This window comes from Chinchilla lanigera, unplaced genomic scaffold (assembly GCF_000276665.1).
Source record: "Chinchilla lanigera isolate Chin_1 unplaced genomic scaffold, ChiLan1.0 scaffold00048, whole genome shotgun sequence".
NCBI lineage: Eukaryota > Metazoa > Chordata > Mammalia > Rodentia > Chinchillidae > Chinchilla > Chinchilla lanigera.
In genome coordinates this window covers 5,435,973-5,449,028 of record NW_004955449.1, presented here as the reverse complement: position 1 = coordinate 5,449,028, position 13,056 = coordinate 5,435,973, and the positions used below count along the sequence as shown (strand labels likewise).

At 38.1% G+C, this 13,056-nt stretch overlaps 1 protein-coding gene across 4 annotated transcripts in view; it reads right to left on the bottom strand.

The window, feature by feature from the left end:
• The window catches only part of Abcb11 (ATP-binding cassette, sub-family B (MDR/TAP), member 11), a 98,672-nt gene that overhangs the window by 62,601 nt on the left and 23,015 nt on the right, over positions 1–13,056 (bottom strand). For all 4 annotated transcript variants that reach the window (XM_013518809.1, XM_013518807.1, XM_005393268.1 and 1 more), the window contains 4 exons: positions 7,396–7,483; positions 6,111–6,244; positions 4,187–4,358; positions 914–1,038 (listed from right to left, as the gene is read on the bottom strand). In XM_013518809.1, the coding sequence (XP_013374263.1) occupies positions 914–1,038; positions 4,187–4,358; positions 6,111–6,244; positions 7,396–7,483 (519 nt within the window). The remainder of the gene's footprint in view (positions 1–913; positions 1,039–4,186; positions 4,359–6,110; positions 6,245–7,395; positions 7,484–13,056) is intronic.

The following is a 13,056-nucleotide window of genomic DNA, read 5'->3' as shown; positions in this document are numbered from 1 at the left end:
ACATTGCGCTTGCCAGGCAGGCGCTATGCCACTGAGCTAAATCCCCAGCCCCTGTTGACAGGATTTTATGATTTTTGTCTTTCATCCTGTTAACATGATGTATCACATTTATTGATTTGTTCAGGTTGAACCATCCCTGCATCCCAGGGATAACTTCCATTTGATTGTGGGAAATGTTCCTTTCAGGGAGCTATTGAATTTGGCTTGCTAATATTTTGTTGAGAATTTTTGCATCTGTGTTCATCAGAGATAGAGACCTATAATTTTCTTTTCTGGTAATATTCTTGTCTGGCTTTGTGTTAGGGTAATGCTGGAACTATAAAGTGAACTTTTTATGGATTAATACTAGTTCTTCTTTAGATGTTTCATAGAATTTAGCAGTAAAGCTATTAGGTCCTGGTCTTTTCTTTGATACTAGAGCTTTCTGCTGTTACTGACTCTGTCCCTGTGTACTATTAGCCTGTTCAGTTCCATAGCCTCACAATTCAATGTATGTTTTGAGGAACACTGTATATCTATTTCTTCTAGGCTATCCAACTTATTGGATCCTTTGTGTTTCCGTGGTTTCAGTGCTTCAGAGTTGTAATATCTCATGTAGACTTTTCTTTGATAGCAGTAAACAGTGTTAAAGATTAGCATGAACTTTACTATATGGGCATACATACATCAGAGTTGAAAAAATATATAACCTAAGCTAGCTTTCAAAAATCATCAGTTGCAGTATCCTCAGAAATACGTTGCTAAAGTTTTGGGGCTTCTTGTGTTTTGACCAATCTAAATTACTGTGTTCAGCTATCTCTTGAATTAATGCTTCCTCGGTTTACTGTAGATGTTCCACTTCGTGAAAGACAAGTAAATGTCAGGGTACTGTGTTGTTCAGGCAAATTCAGAGAAGTGGTGGAGTTTTACCAACCTTTTGACCTCTTTTTTCTCACCACCAAAAGCAGCCACTGTCCGCATAGATGAAATGACCTCATCGGCCACACACCCTGCTTTGGCATAGGCCTTCAACTCAAGGTCTGTGAACTTGGCCACACTCTAAAATCCAAAAGAAGCGAAAACTGGGTTATCAGTAAGTTAGCCTGTCATTCAGTGATTCATTTAACAGAGGTAAACAAGTGGCATGGTTTAATGGAACACTAGATTCTCACTGTAACACAGGAGAAAAAACTTGGTCTGAGTTTGGTGTACGTCAAATGTCACCTATGGGTGCTTTTTTTAAAAAATATATAGCAAAATGATTCAATTAAAAGTTAGGTTCAAATACCCAAATAAGTCAATCTGTAACACTGAGTCTTTCAGCCATTATATTAGTGAGGTTCCCACATCAAATCAGGTCATATTTCATTGCTTCTGGCCAGAAACTATTGCACAATTTGTAGACAAACACCACAGGCAAAGACGGGGGTCCACGTGGGCACTAGGCTTGGTTGGAGTATAAAATAAGAGGATCACGGCATGCAGAGGCATGACACTGCAGAAGTAATTCCAGAAGAAAAAGAGTTAGGTAAATAGTACACCATTTGTCTGAACTGTAGGGACTTAACTACGGTTCTGATCTTTACGAAAGGAAATGAAAGGACATCTGTGCTTAACAGTAAATAAGTTACTTTTTCTAAAATCGGACTTGAACTGAGTCTTAGTCAAAATTAACTGTAAAAGAAGCCCTTGGAATAGATTAAGAAACAATGAGGAAAAGCAAATACTGTAGAACAACTAACACAGAAATCTAAAAATACATAAAAAAACATCCACACGAGGGGAGTTTATCTTCCAACAGTTTCCCCAAACTCTTAGCACCAAAACTCTCATAAAACAGAATATTAGATAGAATTCTAAAATAAGTAAAATAATGTTTTTAACAATATAGTTACTGTATAAGAAGTCACATTTCACAAAATGTGCAAATGAAAAGCAAATATTATGGAAAATGAGAATATTTTCATCAACATTAAAATTTGCAATTGGGCATTATGAATGATGCTGTCATTTTGATCACACTCTTGATCTAATCAATTCCTAGAATATGCATTTGCCGTACAGTAATGAGGAAATTAATAGTTCTAAGTGATATCTGTTATTGGCGTAGCACATTAATTAATCTAAGAACACTTCAGTTATACTGATCCAGAAGCTTTAGAAATATGTACTAGGAAATATCTGACAGTGTTCATATTTCTCACCGGACTTAAACTGAGATCCAAAATTCCTGTTTCTCACAAATATTATTCAGGAACCATTGCACAATTTGGAGAGAAACACCACAGGCAAAGGCTGGGGACTCATGTGGGCAGCATAATTGATTGGAGTATAAAATGAGAGAGGATCGGAGCAGGCAGAGCCATCACATTGCAGAGATAACTCCAGAGATAGAAGTCCCAGGTCAATTGTACATCATTTTGAGTGAACTGTAGCAACTAAATTATAGTCTGACGAAGGCATACAAAACCCACGATAGTTTCTAATATGTCATATGTTGCTTGTCTTTGTCTATTGTGTGTGTCCTGCCTTTGACTTGAGTCTTGTTGTTCATATCAGCTTACAGGCACCAGCATGCATGGAGAGACAGGCGCAGAGCTCCAGCATTCCACAGCAGTGACACATGGACGAGAGTTAGAACATGGATGCTGATGTGGCGAGAGAAACTGTACCCTTAAGCATGCTTAAAACCAAGTGAATCAGGCAATGCTTTTAGTCTCCAACATGTTAAAACGTGACATAAGATTCACTGGAACATAATTTATTAATTTATAATTAACATAAATTATTAATTTATCTCAGATTTGAAGAAAGAGATTATATGTATTTGGGGGGAGAAAGAATCAAATGTTTGCAGGACCCCTGATGCCATTTGGTGGAGGTTGAGGGTTCCCTGGAGCATAGCTAGAAAGTGTTTATAAAGCTGGTATGATGTAGTAGACAGATAAAAATAATAATAAAACATCTCTTTAGCAATTAATTCTGGCCTAGGTGCTGGGTTAAGTACATAACATGGGTTATGCTCTGAGTCATCAAAATGATTATACCTATTTTCAAGATGAGAAAACTGGGGCTTTGATGGGTTGAATGACTTGTTCTTCAGTCACACAAGCTTGTTAGTGGTAGAGCCAGGTGGTGACAGAGTGAAGTGGCAGAATGACCCCTTTACTACTATCACTTTCATCTGTTTTCTATATTATCTGGGAAATGTTTAAGTAACATAGCCAGTGGATCAGACTGTTCAGCTAGAAAATACTATCATGGAGATTGGTACCTGTTGCCCAATGATATTTAAGTGCCATGTAGCTTTAACTCAAACTTTATTTGCATTTATTATGATAAATTTTTAGCATGTCTGATACCATCACCTGCTATCTAATGTGACTGCTCTAAAATGAAGAAATAATTTCACAGTTCTTGGAAGTGTTTTTAAGTGGAGTGGCCCCAAATTTCTACTTCTATGCTTTGTCTTGGCCTAAATAGCTGAGGAACAGAGATGGTAGCAGGAATAACACTCAGAATGGTTCAGATAACCTCTCTCTGAAACTGGTCAGATGGACTAGCTAAGACTAGAGAAATTTCTGTTATGTACTTAGTACTGATCTGGGTATATTCGTTGTGCCTTTTTTTTTTTTTTTTGTACAGGGAATTGAACTCATGACCTCATGCTTGCCAGGCAGGTACTGTGCTACTGAGCTATATTCCCAGCCGTCAATGTGCCTTTTTGAAGAAAGCATCTGAGGTAGGGGAACATGGATACAACAAACAGATTGAAGAATAGGTGGGGCTTTGGAGTCAAGCTCCACTGAACCTGAATCTTATTCCACCACGTGTGCTGTCCCAGATAAGTCCTTTTACCTCTCTGAGTCTCAGTTCCTTATATTTAAAATGCTGTCATTGCTTTCTTTATACGCTTGTAGTAAGGGTTGGAAATAATGAATAGGAAGCTCCTAATAGTACCTGGCAAAATAGAAGATGCTCAATAAATGCACTTGTTTGCTGATGGTATAATATTTATCTTATTTAAATATAATTAATTCCAACTCTTTGGAACATTATCTGATCTTGGGGAATAATCAAACAGATTATATCAAAATAGTGATAATTAGATTGACTAAACACACCCAGAAGAAAATCAAACTGTGTATTTTTGGTTGTTTATGAGTACAAATGTGTTCTCCTGGACAGAAGGAAAAGGCATGCTTACCAGACCAATGACAGCTGCTCCCGCCCCAATGAGAGGGCTGACAGAAATAATAACCAAGGTCAGTTTCCAGCCCCTGAAGAATCCCAACAGAAACCCACAGATGGCCGAGGTCATGCGCTGAATGAAAATGGCCAGTTGGTCAGCAATGGCTTCATTGATCTTATTAATATCACTGGAACAAGAGCAAGTTGGATCACTAAAAACTGAATTTGGTCAACTCAAATGTCTTGCTGAAACATTTCACGCTTTCCCTTCTAAACAATCCCTTCTTTGTATGATCATTGCCCTTTGGTAACATAACAGCTTCTCAACTCTTGGCAAATTTGCTGCAGCTTGGGATGGTCTCAAGCCTCTCTGCTATGGTCAGTTCAGCTTGTCTTTACTCAGCTTTCTTACATGATGCCCATTCAGTGTTGACAAAGGTTTTTGGTTTTTTGGGTTTTTTTTGACAAAGGCTTTTGAAAACCACCTTGTTTGTGTGTTTCTTTCTTTACAGCTAAGAGCTCTGGTCTACCCTGCAGAGACCTTCTTTCCTTCTTCATGCTTATTAAATCCTTTCTGCCTCAAGATTCTATTCAGATCTCACCTCATTCATCAGTATTGGATGATTCCCAGGGAGAAGTAATATCCTCCTTTGTGTTTCCATAGCAACACAGTTAGTTGCATACATGTAGGCGCATATGTATATGTAGTTATTGAATTCTGCTTATAAGCAGTAGAAAATAGTGGCTAAGAACACTGACTCTCTGAATTTGAATACAAGCTCTTCTTGGGCAATTTACTTAAATTTTTTGTGCTTTAGTTTCCCCACCTATAAAATGAGATACAACCCACCCTAGAAGGTAGTAATGAGGATTAACCTAGCGTGCATAAAGCAAGTAGAACAATACCTATCAAGTAATAAGAAATCCATGGCAGCCCTAAGTGTTTGCTTACTTGCTTCTCTTACCCCTCCTACTAGATTGTAAGTCCCTTAAATGCTGGAGTATAAAGTAAGTACATCAGAAGTATGTTAATTCATATCCCTAAGAACATTTCCTTAACTCTTGTCTAAAAGAAGTAAATAGGGCTTGGAACATCACAGCACGACTAAAACAAGACGTTGCCCAGTGTTGACTGTGTTCAAGCAAGGTCAAATATCTATTCAAGGTCACAGTAAGTAAGGGGCAGAAAAAGTGCTGGAATCGAGGCGCCTGACCTTTCATTTTAGTGCATCCTTTCATGGGTCTCAATGTTTAATGTTAATGTTCACCTGGCTCTAATTACTCAGGCCTCATTCAGAATTTCAGAGGTGGGCTGTCAATGATGCAAAATGTATGTGAGTATAAATTGGATTTAAATCCAGTTTTGTTTTTTTTTTAGTTTGAATCTTTCTCAAATTATTTTTGGAATTTTTGTTTTGGTTTTGTGTTCAGAAGTAGCCTCCACACGTGCAGCAAGATCATTGTTTCTAATTGTACTGTTTTTCATTACATATAGATTATGACATCCATCTCTCCATTTCTCCTCCAGAGACCAAATAACCCCATTTTTAAAAATACTCTGCTAGGGGCTGGGGATTTAGCTCAGTGGCAAAGTGCCTGCCTGGCAAGCGCAAGGTTGTGAGTTCGGTTCCCAGTACCGGAGAAAAACCAAAAAATTAAAAATTAAAATTAAAAAAAATAAAAATACTCTGCTATAGTATTTCATTTCTAACATTTTGATCAAGGATCTCTAAATCAAACTGGAGCACCACAGCTTCCAATTTTTAATAACCATATTTATAAGGCATTGCCTATGAAAATGCCATGCTATCTCTGAGAGCACGACACGAGACAATGCACACAAATCCAATGCAAATGTTCTCAAATTGTTACTTAATTTAATAACAAGAGTTTTCTTATACAACATAACACATTAAAATATTGTTCCTCCAGCCACTTACTCAGAGAATCTTGTATTCAGCTCCCCCACAGAATTGCAGTCAAACCATCCAATTTCCATTCTCATAATTCTTCCAAAGTAAGTTTTTCTCATTTTTTTTACCTGGTGAGCTCCAGAAATCACCCAAAAGCATATCTGAAAAGACAAAGGCAGTCGTTAGCATTGTGATATTAAAAATGTTTAACCTCTCTTTTCATAAGCAGATAGTCTCCATATTGTGGTTTTTAAAAATGAAAAAATAATCCCCAATGTGCCGCTTCTTGGGAACAAAGTCCTAAGCTCTGGCACCTGCTGCTGAAGGTGGAGGTGACATCTTTGGAGAGATGTCAGCTTTAGAGCCAGCTCTACAGCCAGCTCTACCTGTCATCAGGCCCCTGACTTGTGGACTTTGCTGTATTACACTTCACTCTCTACATGAGTAAGATAAGGTTTCCAACACCAAATATAAGACATTATTGCTCTTAAGTCACTATTTTTTGCATACCATTTCTGAGTGACATTTTCCCCTGGGAAAGTATCCATGTATAGACTCCAAGCAATGGTTTTTGAGAAATATCAGACAAAAATGATGACATAAGTCAGGAATCTAATCTGCTGATAGATTTCCCCTAACTAAAAAAAAAAAAAAAAAGTCTGTAATGAAAAGTACCAGAATGAGAAAAAAATGGATTTATTTTTCTTTGCAACTATCATTACTTGGAATAACTCTTCTTGAATAAATGGGGAAATGGAGTCATTATATTTTTCTACAGAAGGCAGCAAAAAATGAATATTTTTCTTCCTTAATAAGAGTTAACTCTGATCCTGTCCATTGTCTAAATCAAGAATATGCTCTAGGTTCATATTTACAGACTTTGGTATGGAAGGCAGTTTGGTGGGATTTTAGCAATAAAGGAGAAAAAGAAAATACACTTTGCTTTCTGTCACCACCATGATCCAGGCTTTCTCCAGGGTCCTATGGCTTTTCCTGCAAACACACTCACAGCTGTTCCCTTTGGAGCTCAGAAGACAGGATGGAGTGGGGGAAAGGAGGGAGAACAGGATATTATTACTAAAATCTCACTCTCCACCTATCTGGACAGTTCTTGTAACCTCTTCAGTTGTCTCCTGAGAAGAATCCTCCCAATTCTCTCAGGTCCTCATGAAAATAGAATTGTGGTTGTTAGGGCTTCTTAAAGAATAAAAGCTACTCAGAGTATTCAGACAACAAAAACAACCATTTGCATTTCATTGTCATGTCCATGAGCCCAGATGTTAATCTTAAATGAAATGGAGGAGTTACTAACCTGAATATATCCCAAAATAAGTACTGCGATGCCAGTTCCAGCATAGATTGCAGCAAACATGACCATTTCACTCTCAATGTCCAGCAACCTTCAAAAAAGAGGGAAAATGTTAAGACTTACAAATAAGCTCAAACTACCAAGGATTACATTTCTAGACACGAGGGGGATTTAAAAATACGTGTATCATAAATCTCTATTGAATTTGAGTAAGACATTTTATCTATGCAGAATTATAATCAATCCAATCAAATCCATAAATAGATCTCATAGTACTAATCACAGCAACTATGCTCATCCTCTTCATCTCTCTAAGCAGAGATGCTAGGATAGTGAAATAATCAGAAGACAGGAGACCCTAGCTGGGTGTACCTTGACCTCCTTTGCTCATACAGAGGCAGTGACAGAGCAATCATGGCTAGGAAAAGGCTTAATGAGCTAGACAGGCTATCTGGAAAGACATTTAGTTAGAAAAAGAAACACACTGTAAGTGAAATCTTACTGTTACCTCCTCTAGGAATCTAAGCTAGCTTTTCAATTTCTCCATCTCACAGTGACACTGAAAAAAATGTATGCGACATGGTCCACGGAGGAGGACAGTGTTTCATTAGCCCTGTCTATATCTGCCCCATTTTTCTCCTGGCTATGGCCCATGAAGCTTCTCTCACCAGGACAGTTTGTAAGGTTGAAACCAAAGACACCTGTGCAATATGAAAGTTCTTCACACTTTCCTCTCAGAACTACCATGCTGTGGCACAGGGCTTGGAACTGACAGAGCTGGGGAAGGGAGAAAAAAATATTTTGAAATTACTTCAGGAAATAAAGAATTTTATAATTAGAAAATTAACATACTGGCTGATAGACATGCTGGCTGGGAAGGACTAGTTACGTGACATTCAATTTATCTTCCTTAGAAAATTAGAAGTAGCATCTTTAGCATGGATACTCTTCTCCAGAATCATTTCTGTCTCTATGAGGCCTTCTGTTTGTAACTAAAATTTAAATTATTCTCTTCTTCTACTGAAATCAGTGGAGTCCTCTACTCTTTCTCTATAAACTCAGGCCAACTACTACAATATAATTCATTTACTACAGAGCAAACTAATATTGCATAAGTTCTATTACCAAGTAGCATATATTAATTAAATTTAATTAATTAAGTTCATATAATTAACTTCATGATCAATTATAATTATATTTAATTTATAATTAAATATAATTAATTAAATTTAATATTAATTAAATATATTTATATTGAGCTTGTTTATATACCTCCTGCTGGTAGATTGGAAGCTACTCGTGGGCAAGGGCTGGGTTTATGCTGCTTGCTCACATTTCCCAAAGCCTGATACAATATCTATGTAAAGTAGGTAATCAACAAATGTTTCTTGGCTTTGCTTTGACTTTCAAAATACTAATTAGGAAGAAAAATTCTGCCCTGCTCCATCCCTCTGACAACCTCCAAACCAGCTAAAAGCCCACGACTTTCATGATAACCAAAGACAGCACTGAGAATGAAAAACCCAGAAAATGACAAACTTATATAAAATGTTATGGCTTATGTCTAAATGTCCCCCCAAAGCCTCAGGCAGTCATGGCGACTGGGTTTTTTAGAGGTAGATGAACATAGTATGTGGTGCTGGGACTAAGGGTGTGTGATTAGTAAATCAGTCTACTGATTGGTTTGGCATAGTTTTGGCTAGCATTAAGGATATGAGTGCTGCTCTGCCCTAGGGTGGGTAGCTTGAATATAACATAAGGGACAAAAAACATCTTGTCTTTTCCCCCTTTGCTTTGCTGCCTTCCAACTGCCATGAACTGTTGCCCCTCTGCCATGTGCCACCCTGGCTCGGAGCCAGCCAACTATGGGCTGAAACATCTACAAATTGTGAGCCGAATAAACCTTTCCTCCTTTAACTCTGGGCATTGGGTATTTTGTCTTGGCAACAAGAAAAATAACTAAGACAGTATCCACAAATAGGGGCTCTTATAAAAGCTTTCAAACTCTTGTGTAGTGTGTACAGTGTAGGAGTATGAGTAAACTTTTCTGGTATATACATAAGCCAGTGCTCTTAGTTTTCAAGTAGTGCAATGAAATTTGAGTGTCTAAAAACCTATTAACATTTGTCAAAAAATTTTTCTTAGAACTCCCGTGGTGTATTTCTTACACAAGCATTTGAAACAGAAGTGACGAAGGACCTGTCAAAGTGCAGCTGTTAGTTACAAACCTATGTGTACTGAGTACTGGGCATCAATCTAGCTCTGGGATTCCTTGGAGCAAAGCCCAGGGGAGCTGTGCCCCAGCTGCATGGTGCAGACAAGGACACACGCAGTCCATGATCCTTTGCACTCCTGAGGTCCCCCTGAAGTGAAGAGTTAACTCATTTCTATCTTATTCCTGGAAAAAGTGGTTATTACAGCCTCAGAGATGACTAGACAATATTTACAGAACAATGGGACAAATCATTAAGGAAAACCTATAGGAAGGCAAAAAAGCAGGGCTGGCTCAGGTCCCTAGAGGATCATGGCTTCATCATTCACATGGTAGAAGGCTCTGGGACCATCAAATCCTGGAGAGGATTCTATACCAGGTGTGCAGGTACTATTGGTTCACAGAGTTGTTCTTTCTTTTTTCTTAGCAGCAAAAGTGACGTGAATCTATTTTACTAAATTAAGAATCCCCTGATGCATTTGTTGAACAGAGAAAAGGCAAGAGAGATGACAATTAAGGGGCAAAGGTAAGAGATGTTTCACAAACTATGAAGATAGGAGGAGTATTCTCTTGATTTTTAGAAAAACCAGAAGCATCACAAAATTGTATCACATCAAGGTTCCATATTACTGAAGCCATTTTAAGTACCTAAGAGATCTTCAGAGCACTGAAGAATAAGGAATTTTCCTTTCAATTGGTCTCCTACACTGCAGACTCTGTAGCACTAATACATCAGAGGAACTGTCAGTGCCAGGTCCAGACTGAGTGTCACAAGCTGGCAGAAATGTGTTCAGGTCCTAGGTTCAGATTAGATGATCCTGTATTCCTTAATGAATATCATATTTACCTATAGGCAAATGACTTATCTTTTGGTAAACAACATGATGTGTGGTAGAACAACTATGCATTATGGTAGCATTCTTAGACAATCTGGGGCCATTTTCCCCTCTTGGAAAGCTGTCTTTGTTGGTTTGTTACAGATTCACATGAACTTGTGAAAAGTAATACAGCAAGATTATATATAACCTTTATCCAGTTTTCTTTCAGCAGTGACATCTTGCAAAACTGCAGGACACTATAACTACTAGGATATTAACATTGATGTAATCAAGACCAGAGAGATTAGATTCAGAACACCACAAGGTTCTTTTGTATTGTCCTTTTATATCTACTTATAAAGGATGATCAAAAACTACTGTGTGTATTTCAATTTTTAAAATTTATTATAGTAAGAAGCATATGCCATTAGTCCCCCTCACAATATTCCCCCTCACTTCAAATACACTTGTCCTATTATTCTTGCCACTTTCTGAAGCAGTTCTGGAATTCTTCTTTCATGAGTGTCTTTGTGGCTGCCTTGGTGTTCTGACTACAATCAAAACAGTTTGCCACAAATTCTGTCAGATAAAATCATGGTGTACCCCGTGTACCTTATTCACTGGATCTGGCACTTCACAACTTCTGGCTCTTTTCTAACGGCAAACTAACCATAACAAGTAAACAATTTGAATTGATTCAGAAATCAAGGCAGCCATGACAGTGCAACTAAAGACATTCAAGAAAGAGGACTTCCAGAACTGCTTCAGAAAGTGGCAAGAATGAAGGCGTAAATGTGTTCAAAGCCAGGCTTGTGTGTGTGTAGTGCTTCGATTGAACTTAATGCATACTAGGCAAGGACTTGATCACCGAACTATATCTCCAACTCTAGCTCATCCTAACTCTTGATTTACCTTGACTCTTGATGAAGAAACTCTGTTGATGACTTTCATCAATAGCTTGTTCCTTTTTATTGTTAAATAAGATTTCATATTATGGATAGATGTATTACAGTTTGTTTAAACCAACTGCCCATTAGGGAATACCTGAGTTGTTTCCAAAATTTGCTTATTACATTTAAAGTCACTATAAATATTTGTGCATAGAATTTTCCAGAGAAACTAACATTTTACATTCTTGCCAGAAACCTATGAGTGATCCCATTCCTCCACATCTTTTTTTTTTTTTGTTTATTTGTTTGTTTTCCAGTACCAGAAATCAAACTCACGACCTGGCACTTGCCAGGCAGGCGTTGTGCCGCTGAGCTAAATCCCCAGCCCCTACATCTTTATTTAAGATTTTCACTATTTTTTATTTAAGTTATATTTTAAGACATGACAGGATATAATTACATGAAATTTTTCTCTTGAAAAAATTATCTTCATGAGCATAATTAGTGATCTACAGTACCCTTTATATAGCCTGTAATAGCCTATATATAGGGTTGATTTACATTACACACCAGGAAAGTGATTAACTTCACAGAAATGAAGGACTTAAAAGCCTGTCATTGAACACCTTCTCTCTTTTGTATAAACTACTCTGAGTCTTTCAGATAAAAAGAAACTTCAAAGTTCAGAAAAGAAACATACATATTAAGATACTAGGAATTCATTTCTAATAAATTGACTTTTTAATTTTTAAAGGGTGATTCAATATATTGTGTGTTATCCTCTGCTTTTCTACCATCAAGTACTGGTCAGTTTGTAACAACACATTTATGAGCAACTGTTGTTTGAATAACGGTCTGCTTAACTGGACATAAGCTCTGCAAAAATGGACCATGACTCATAAGATAACAGTGTCCTTAATGCTTCCACAAGATCCTGTATATAGGCAGAATTCAAATAATTTTGGTGGACTACACAGTGGAAGTAAATCTTTAACTACATCTTTATTTGACACATCATTAGTATTCAGAATATATAAATAAATCAAGACCAAAATGGCAGAGCAGTAAGCTGCAGAAAAAAAGCCTCTCTGAGAGTGACCATTCAGCAGCTGGAATGTAGCAATGGGAGGAAGACAAGAAGGAGGGAAGTGGGTCCCCTGGACCCAGGAAAGATCTGAAGTGTGAATTGAAGACCACAGAGAGAGTGAAGAGAGAAACTTCGATGAAGAAGGAAGTAGCCGGGGGCATCTTCTCCCTGAGACAGGACTCACCATTCAAGAGAAGTGTTTCAAACCTGCAGACACACACTGACTACTGGTGACCCCAGCGACCTCCACAGAGAGGTGCAGCAGTGGATGTGAAGGACTGCACTAGCTGGTAGTGAGTGCTGAGGGCTCAGTTGTCCCGAGAGAGAGAGAGAGAGAGAGAGAGAGAGAGAGAGAGAGAGAAATTGGGAGATTTGCTGGGAGCCATCTTGGAGAGGGGCCAACTGAGCTCAAAATTCACAGCAGCTGCAGGCCCCATCTAGTATCTTGTGGTTCCCAGCTTGGCTAAGGTCCACGGAAGATAAACTAGTGGCTGCAGGCTGAATGAGTCTGGTCTCAGACAAAAGGTGTAGGCTTGCTGAGATTATCCACTACCGCACCAGAAAACTATAGCTGGCCTACTGGGATAAATATGGGTCAGGACTCTGTCTCCACATGCTGTCCACCAGTGACAGCAGAGAAAAACCATTTTCTCTCTC